At 33.9% G+C, this 10,402-nt stretch overlaps 1 protein-coding gene and 1 pseudogene across 1 annotated transcript; one reads left to right on the forward strand and one right to left on the reverse strand.

Annotated features, from left to right (window-relative positions):
- The first annotated feature begins 258 nt into the window (after nucleotides 1–258).
- Nucleotides 259–4,123, forward strand: LOC115242151 (annotated as a pseudogene).
- Nucleotides 4,124–5,618: 1,495 nt separating this feature from the next.
- On the reverse strand, nucleotides 5,619–9,941 carry LOC115242145 (fatty acid synthase-like; the record flags this gene model as incomplete). Its single annotated transcript, XM_029818231.1, has 7 exons — nucleotides 5,619–5,684; nucleotides 5,755–6,006; nucleotides 6,588–6,842; nucleotides 6,973–7,448; nucleotides 7,666–8,506; nucleotides 8,766–9,479; nucleotides 9,788–9,941. Coding segments are annotated over 7 exons (2,758 nt in total), but the record flags the coding sequence as incomplete, so codon positions are not given.
- Between the last annotated feature and the right edge of the window lie 461 nt (nucleotides 9,942–10,402).

A 10,402-nucleotide genomic window follows, 5' to 3' on the forward strand; every position in this document is an offset into this window, starting at 1 on the left:
AATACTTATTACAATACTTAAAATTTCTAAATTATATTAAATAGCCTACATAACCGAAAGTAATCATGTATGCATATTAAATTTTCATAAAATATATTTATAATAATATCTTAAAACATCCTACAAATATCCTGAACCATCCTGGACATATTCAGGATGATCCTGAGGACGTTTTGTGCTGTCTGGGTCATTTGCTATTCCTCAGGACATCCTGAGTATATCCCGGGATAAAATGTGGATATCCACAGGATATCCGTAATGTCCGTCCTGGATGTCTTTCGGATTTCCCGAGGATGTCATAGTGCTGTTTGGGGTGGTAATGAAAACCCGACGGAATACTTCGGGATATTAATGACCACCTTGAAAACGATTGAGGGTGATATTTCCGTAGCTGCGACGCTATCTCTACTTGGACTGAGCTTGAAAATGGTGCCGAAGTGCGCACTTAATTTGCAGTTTGGTATTGCCAGTCAGACCTTCCTTGAGATCCTATCTAAATTCGCCATGAGCGAGAAGTTTTTCATCCTGCAACACTGCATAGGCTGTCTCTCGGTGCTGTTGAGAGCGCAGGAGGCCGCCACCTGGACTAATTCCTTGACGATGCGAGTGCTGGATGCCGTATTGTCGTTCATCACTCACGCCAAGCCCAAAGTACGCAAGTCCGCCCAACACGGCATATGCGTCATCCTTAAGAATAGCGATATAATGAAAAGCGAGAAGCCGCCTCAGCAACATCCGGCCGCGGGTCAAGTCGCAACGCACTGTATCGCGCAATTGAACGCTGCCTATGAGTCAGGATCATCGCTGGGGGTCACTACTATTCTGCATATCCTTACGCTGTTGAAGGATATAATGCATCAGCTATCCAAGTCGCACGTGAAGATCATCTGCGAACGTCTGTTCAGTATCATGATATTGAAAAATGTACTGCTAACATCATGCTGTCTGCAAACACTGCATGGATTGTTTGTCTCAAGGTTGCCATCGGAGGCGACGTTACCATTGCAAAAAAACGCGGATATCATCAGAGCCCTTTATGATTATCAACCACCCGCAACCGATGCAGTCAACTTTGGCGTGGTTAGCAGTCATGCAAGAGGCTCATTGCACTCTGGTGTACACCATGTTGAACGCTTCCTCAGCTTTAATGCCGGATCAACGGTATTGGATAATGTTATACCGAGAATGTTAAACAAGTGTACTGAACTCTGGTTATCCAACAGGACGGAAGTCATAACTGGCTCGAACACTTCCAAGACCATTCGACAAGAATGCGTGGCGCCTCTTCGCGAGAGAAAGGAGCGAATTGATAGGTACAGTTCTACCTTGAGTCAGATTATCTCATTGATGCACGAGGTGTTGAGTTATCAATACCTCGAAGCCTGGCATCATTTTTTTTATCTCGTAGCCTTGCTCTTCCAAATAACCGGCAAAACAAAGCTTCAGGGACTTGTAGATATTGTCAGGCTCTTGGGAGAACTGCGAGATTCCTACAACTTTGCGTACAACAGCGACGTTGAATACGCCGTTGGAGCTGCGATTAGAGCCATGGGACTGCAGATCGTGTTAAGCATTCTCCCTCTACAGATCGACGGCGGCGCGATAAATCTGAAACGGAGCTGGCTAATCCCGCTGTTGAAAAACTGCGTAACGGGTAGTAGCATCTCCTTCAAGGACGTTCTGCTGCTAATCGCCCTGATATGCGAAGAGAAGAGTAAGGCAGGTCTAGAAGGGAAGACGTACGAATTTCTGATACCGCAAATCTGGTCAATCTTGCCGAGCATATGCAACAACGCCAGCGATGTTAAGGACAATTTTAAGAATATTGCCAAGTTGTTAGGTATGACAATCAGCGACAGGAAAGATCTGAAGTTACTCGTAATGGCGGCTCTGAGAAAGCTAATTGGAAAAGCGACGCGAGACGAGTGCATCGACGACGTCGCCGAGCTCGCTCGCTTCGCCAAGAACTATCTGCCGATTCTCTTCAACCTGTACATGACGAAACCGGGCGGTATGGATGAGCAGGGGCAATGTCCCGCCGCGTTTGATACGATCAAGACTTACATGACAATCGCGAGCTGGCGAACGAGATGTTTGAACGCGCGCTGAGCAAGCTTGATGAGCCCGACACGGACGATTTCTTCAAGGAAAGCGTTTATGATCTGATAAGAGTGCTGATCGGCTACATGGACATCGAGAAGCTAAGAAAGTACTACGACATGTGCGTACTGCTCCTCAAGGACGAGACCAAGCAGAAGGAGCAGAAGAAAGCCTATAGATTTTTAGAGGAGATATGCGGGAGTGATCGAGAGGTGTGCAAACAATTTCTGCGGGAGCATAGACGCGAGATTCAGAAAACACTGATAACATCGGCGACCAACGCGATTAAGACGAGTCGAGGCGCTTGTTTACGATGTCTGATACATTTCGTCAAGTTACATCCGCAGCTCGAGAATCATAAATTCTTGGAGGCTGTCGTACCGGAAGCCGTACTCGGTGTCAAGGATATAAACGAAAGATGTCGCAATACGGCATATCAGTTGCTCAACATGATCGCTGAGAAATTCCTGGACAATCTCGAGCATCTCAAGGATTATACAGATATGTTGATAGTGGGTTTAGGCGGTGAACAAAAATACATTAGCGCTACTTTATTGGCTCTGGTCTCTCACTTATCATTACAACCGTTCTCTGGGCATGGAGACTATCGGAAAGATCTTAGAACACGTTTGTACGATTCTGACGAGTCCCACAAGAGAGGTAGTAGAATCGGCTTTGTCGTATGTAATGGTATACATCAATGTGATGCCGTTCAGCATCATAGCCCCGACGTTAACACAGATGATTGACGCTCTGTCGCAAATAAACGAGGATTGTAAGCGTCATTTTCGCCAAAAGGTACGCGATATCTTTACGAAATTTATAAGAAAGTACGGCATATGGCCGATATCAAGTATTGTAACAGTCTCGGACGTGATCCTACACAAAAGGCTGAAAAACATCAACAAGATTGAGAATGGGAAGAGGAAAAAACGGGAGCTTGAAAGGACGAAGAAGCTGGAAAACGACGACATGGAATTTGGTACAATTAATGTTTTCTCTGCCTTCTAATTTTTTTCTTAGTTAATTAAACCGAATTTCTTAATTGATTTTCTATACACTATCCTTTTTTTAGTTTATTAAACTGAGATTTAAAACTGTGTTTTTGTTTAGATACACAGAATTAGAAAAAAAGAAGAAAATTAATTAGATCTCGTGTAACTAGTTAATGTTTGTAGGACTGCTCGCAATAATTGCGAGAAAAAAGATTTGCATTATTCAGTTTTGTACTTTTCAACTACACAACCAGGTGTAACAAATCCGAAGATTCCGATAAAAATGCTAAAGGATCACGGTCTCAAAACCGCACCAGACGGTCGCCTCATCATCACAGATGATAATGAAAAGCATAGTGACACAGAAGAGAGGAGTAAGAAGAGGAAAGCTTCTTTTCTTCAGAATGATTCAGAAAAGGACGATTACGGTAAGACATTACTAGAGTTTTTTTTTCAGGATTGTACTAATGATATATCTTTTGCAATAATTTTATATATTTTGTAGAGGATGAGATATCGGTGGCAGCCGCGAAGAACGCCGGCAAAAAATGTAAATATAGCGAAAGCATGTCTGATGTAATGAGCTTAAAGAATCAGTCAACGTCAACATATCGAGATATCTCAACAAAATCTTCGACTTTAATTTTTTATAAAGTCTTTGATAAATTTTTAGAGACGATCTTTTTCTCTAAAAGAGAAATTATTCTACCTTGATTAATTTAATTTAATTTCGATCTCTTTGATTTTAGCTGGTGGCACAGGTATTCACCGACCGCTGACAGCGAGAAAGGTGGAACGCGAACTTGGTTTGGAGTATCGCGCGGTGAAGGCCGGAGGAGATATTGAGAGAAAGGGTAAACCAGATCCTTACGCGTATCTGCCTTTAACGAGAGCCGTATCGAATAAGAGGTCAACAATATATTTCTTTTATTTTGTATCACATATATATTTACATAAATTAATTTATATTAATATATTTGTCATATTACTCTCTATCTTAAATGAAAATTAGATTTGGATTTGGTTAATTTTTTGGGGGGAAGGGGATATAGGGGAAAGGACTCTATTCCACGCTCATGCATTTATTTAAATACTTAAATAATACATACACAATAAATAATACATCTAATATAAAATTTTATATGGTTCTTCAAATCGAAGAAGTTCAGATTATCGCATTTATCATTTATCATTATCGCAATACTTGTTTTTATCATACAATTTAACTGTTACTAACTTTTTAATAAACAACAAGCGTTCTCAAATATTCTCTTTATATTTGAAATTTTGAACAAAAATATCTGGAAGATCAGGAAATTTTCAGGGAAGTTTTTACAAGATTTGTGTAGAAACTCTGTCATATATAGCATTGCATAATGGATCTTATGGATTCGAATTCAAGATCTGATTTTTTTTTAACGAAAATGAGAGGGAGAAAGTCGCCTCACTAAATTGTGTAATTTGTCACCTCAAATAGGCTATAACTCACTCTCTAAGATTTGGATAACTCGAATTTTTAAAAAGCATATTTTTTTAAATATTTTTTTATTAAAAAAAAAATATGAGATTTGTAAAAATCTGAACACTTAAAAATGTTTAACACAATAAAAGATGGATTTATTTATATAAATGGATATGCTATATGTGTCCGGTAATAACTGTTTCCCCGTACGCAAATACAGTGGATTAGATCGAGTAGGGAAGTTTTCTGCCATTTTGCGATTTTTGCAAGGATTAAAAGCATTAAATACAATATAGTTTTTTCAAAAATATTGTTTAAATAATAATTTAATATTGATACAGAGTGATATTTATTTTAGAATGCTTTGTTAATAAATGATGCTATTTTGTCCATCATTGTGATATGACTACCTTGTACGTAATGAATTTGCACTGTACCTTCAGTAACCTAAAAGTAATTTTTCTTTTTAGAAATATCTTAAAAATGATAAAATGTTGTTACTCTTTAATGTCACTCTTTAATCAAAAATTTACCTTATGTAGACCATAATCCTCTTCAGGAAAAGTGATAGGCCTAAGTGTGGGTTTTAATAGTATTATAGATGATTTTAAGGGTGGCAATAAAGATATATCATAATCTTGTACAGCGATTATATGATCGTAGATTGTTGTATATAAGAATTTTTGATTTTCAACACTTAATACATCGATCTTCTCCGAAAAGTGAGCAGTAAGTAGTTCTAATTTTTCTTCCCATGTATTGCACATATTCAGCTCTGACGCAGACTGTAAATAATGTAAATATTCTATTTTTATAAATAATAATAAAATAGTAATCTACATTTAAAATTGAGATAGTAAAATGAAAGTTGTATTACATTTTTACATTCTGGAGATACTACATGTCTGTATTCTTATTGCTTAATTACTTCTTCTATATTTTTGAATTATGTAAGTCAGATTATTTTGTCTTCTAATTGTTAGCAATAATTTGTAATCAAGAATTATTCTTTGAATTTGATATCCATTTTATATATTATATATTCTCAAATAATAAACATACTACATTTCAATCATTGTGATATGACTACCTTGTACGTAATGAATTTGCACTGCACTTTCAGTAATCTAAAAGTAATTTCTTTTTTAAGAAATATCTTAAAAATGATAAAATGTTATTCTTTAATCAAAAATTTACCTTATGTAGACCATAATCCTCTTCAGGAAAAGTGATAGGCCTAAGTGTGGGTTTTAATAGTATTATAGATGATTTTAAGGGTGGCAATAAAGATATATCATAACCTTGTACAGCGATTATATGATGGTAAATCGTTGTATATAAGAATTTTTGATTTTCAACACTTAATACATTGATCTTCTCCGAAAAGTGAGCAGTAAGTAGTTCTAATTTCTCTTCCCATGTACTGCACTTATTCAGCTCTGACGCAGACTGTAAATAATGTAAATATTGTATTTTTATAAATAATAATAAAATAGTAATCTACATTTAAAATTGAGACAGTAAAATGAAAGTTGTATTACATTTTTATATTCTGGAGATACTACATGTATGTATTCTTATTGCTTAATTACTTCTTCTATATTTTTGGATTATGTAAGTCAGATTATTTTGTGTTTTAATTATTAGCAATAATTTGTAACCAAGAATTATTCTTTGAATTTGATACCCATTTTATATGTATATATTCTCAAATAATAAACATACTACATTTCAATCATTGTAAATATTATATAATTCTTATGTATTCTCTGTTATTAATATCATTTTTACTTACACAATAAAATGTTAAAGTAGCCTTTCAAAACTTCTGTGATTTATAATACACAATATAAAATAAGATGATAAAAGACATTTAACCATTTTAAAGTGCATATAAAATTTTTAGAATCATATTTAAATATTTTAATAAATTATTTTGTATATTCTTTCATATATATTAATTGTATGTAAACACAGTTACACCGTTTCCGCAGTAAAAAGTCATAATGTGATTTTGATAATTGACTCACCATTTTATTATCAGATTCGAGATAAATTTTCATGAAACGAAGTAAAATGTCATTTTGTAGTTCTTGTTGCAAAGTATGATTAAAGAATTTTTCTACCAAAAATTTCACCCAATCAGGAGCACCATCTATAAGTATTAAACGGCCAACAAAATTTTTAGCTTCTAATAATCTTGCTAATTCAATGGCAATTAAGGATCCAAATGAATAACCCACTATTAAAAATTTTTCTTGCTCTTTCATTTTCTTCATTATATACTAAAAAAATAAACATATATGAGGTAGTATATAAAAAAAGCGCGAATGCGTGTGTACAATCAAATATTATTGTTTAAATACACAGCAATTTAAATAAAGATGTCAAATAGATGATCTTATAATTTCATACCGGCAGAAGAAATGCTGCTGATTTCATTATTGAACGAGTAACATCCGGCATATTAAGTGCACCGTGTTGCAAACACATCGCCAAAGATTTAATTTTCGATTCTATCCGTTTATATGCGCCTGCAGATCCGTCGATTCCTGGTATAAGAAATAGTTTTATTCCAGCAATTTCTTCTTTTGTATTTAATTCTACATAAATAGCTGGATTAAAATCAGAATCGTTAAGTTTTCGTGTCAATGCCTCGACACCGTCCAAATTATTTGTAACAGCTTCAGTAGCATCATAATTCTTTTCTTGCTCGGTTGCACTTGTCATTTTTCTAAGTGCAGCAAGATTGAGATTTAGAATATCTTGTTCTGTCAATAAAATATCAAATTCATTCTCCAATGTCTGTTTAATTTCTACCGCCATCATTGAATCCATGCCTAGATCAGCCAGTAATACGTTTGGCGCCACTGTATCTAGATTTTTCAAACCTATTTTAAAAATTAAATATTTTGATATGATTTTAATCGGATATTGCTTAATTTTAAAACAATGTAACAACTATTGAAGCTTATATTTCTTATAATATCTTTAATGCACTTTGTTATATCAATATAATGTACTCTTAATAACATCATTAAATAAAAATTTACTTCGTATAAATGTTTTGTCACAAATTTTTTATACTGAAACTGCTTATGAACTTACCCATAATATTTACAACTGCTTTAAATGGATTCATTGCTTGGCTAGAATTTTTTTTTTCAGCAACAACTATGCTGCTTACGATTGACCGATCTTGTAGCAAAAATACTTCTAATGTGTCCAAGCAAGAGGAAATTTTTTTTTGCGATGTACCTCCAAAAATCAGTTCTTTGTCATCTTCTTGCATATCTTCTTGCATATCTGCAACAAGTCCAACTTCACCAATAGCGCCCCACTGTATAGCTAAACCATGTAAACCTTCTTTCCTTCTTCTTTCACAAATTCTTTCCATTACGGAATTTGACATTCCGTAATTTGTTTGGCCTGCGTTACCTCTTCCGCAAAAAATGGAAGAAAAAACAACAAAATGTCGAAACTGAGTGCAAATTGTTCTCGATAATTCGTCCATCTTTTTCGTCGTCCATGCCTTTAACATGAAGGATTCTTCGAATGTTTGTGGGGACTGATTCTTGAATATGTCACTTCTTAACACAACTGCAAGATTGAATATAGCATCCACAGGACCTTGTTCTTCAGCAAATTTTAATATAGATTCACAGTCTTTATATCTCGAAGTATCAAGAACTGTAACGATATGTATATTTACACCGTAAGATTGCCATAACGTTACTCTTGATCGCTGATAACCATTTTTTATCCCAGTTCGCGAAGTCACTATTAGATGTTTTGCACCGCGTAAAATCAACCAATCAATTAATTCTATACCGAAACCACCTAGACCACCTAAAACGATATAGCATTTGTGTTCCAGGCAATAATACCGGGGATGTGCAAGTATAGGCGCTTCCAAGGGTTCATCTTTTTTATGAATTTTTATTATGTTCTGCAAATAATATTAATTTAATACAATATTATAATATATTTTATAAATATAATATACATATATAATAATTTTATAATATATACATATATATATATATATAATAAACAGAAATCAAGGACAGTTTCTATTTATATGTAATATCAAAGATAACACAAAGAGAACAAAAACTATGTGCATTTCTTGAGATTTTTTTTTTTACTTTAGTATTTTAATTCTAGTTATTCTCTGCATTTTACAGTATATTAAAAAATGATCATACTTTGCCAATATGTTTTCCAGCAGTCATATATCTAAACGCAGTTTCTATTTCATCCCTTCCAAAGATTTTTCTGCATAACGGTTTGATAGCCTTTTTCTTTATACCTTCTATTATTTTATTTGACAATATTATCTTATTCTCTTGTTTTGCACTAAATAGTTCATCCAATTTTATGCAATGGAAGCTGATGCCTTTTGAGAATACAAATATTTCTAAAGTATTATTGGAAATCATATCAAACATTCCAATTTCGAGAAAACGACCATCCTTTGCTAAACAACGGATGGATGCTTGCAGTTTTTCTTCAGCTAAAGAATTCAATACGATATTCACTCCACGACCTTCCGTCATCTGAATAATCATTTGTTCAAAACTCGTGTCTCGAGAGTTTCCGATATGAATTTCGGAAATAGAGGGAAATGTTTTTCTTATAAAATCTCGTTTCTCGACACTCCCAACCGTTATAAATACTTCGCAACTTTCGTAAAGTGCAAGGTAAATTGCTGCTTGACCAACGCCTCCCGTACCAGAATGAATTAACACTTTCTGACCTCTCTTCATTTTACCTCTCAAATACAAAGCGTAATAGCATGTGCTATATACGCTATATAATATGCTATATAAAGGAACCGTCGCGGCGTCTTCCATAGTCCATTTCTCGGGTATAATCCAACTGAGATATTTGTCCACTACGCAAATATTAGCACAAATCCGCTAAAAATAATAATTCAGAAAAATAATCATACAATGTATTACTTATTATATTAAGGTTACATTTTAAAAAGTTTTTTTATTTTAAATAATATTCTGTATATAGAAAAGTAAAAAAAAAACATACAAAATATAAAAATTTTTTCCGTTTTTTACGTCATCAAAATTTTCTTTAATTTAAATGTAAAAAATTTGTTTTAAACGGTTTATTTACAAAAAATATATTAATTAAGACTCTATGTGGGCGTATCACTATCTTACCCATTTGAACACAGTCCCATTATTCTTTGTCCATTTTTATTAAAACCAACAAATTCCATTCCAATTAAAGGACTATTATTTTGATCAAAAGATGCGACGGAAGTCGAAATGGGTCTACCGCTAGTTATCATGACATCTTTAAAATTGATAGACGCATAGACTATTCTTATCAGATTTTCTTCATCATTGTTGATCAGAGATATCCTGTTTTGCACCCAACAAAGAAAATTGTTTCATACAAAAGTTTTATGATTTTGAGGGAGACATAAGATGGCAACATTGGTTTAACCTTGGATAGTCGTTTGTAGATCACGTGAAGGTCACCTTCAATTTCTTAAATGGAAACCCCATTTTTCATTGCATATTATTGTAGCTTACCTATCTCAAAAATACTTTGCTTTCGAGATTTGAGAAAGATGTTTTAAATAAAAATTTTATTTGAAATATTTATTTAAAACATTTTTCTCAAATCTCGAAAGTAAAGTATTTTTCTGAAATCTCAAAAGCAAAGCATTTTTCTCAAATCTCGAAAGCAAAGCATTTATCTCAAATCTCAAAAGCAAAATATTTAAAAAAAAAATGTTTTAATTAAAAGTTGTAGGGTTTTAAATGGCGCATTAAGTAGCAATGTTAATGTGACTTTAAATATAATAGCATTGTTAAGG

This window comes from Formica exsecta, unplaced genomic scaffold (genome assembly GCF_003651465.1).
Source record: "Formica exsecta isolate Colony F162 unplaced genomic scaffold, ASM365146v1 scaffold571, whole genome shotgun sequence".
NCBI classification, from domain to species: Eukaryota; Metazoa; Arthropoda; class Insecta; order Hymenoptera; family Formicidae; genus Formica; species Formica exsecta.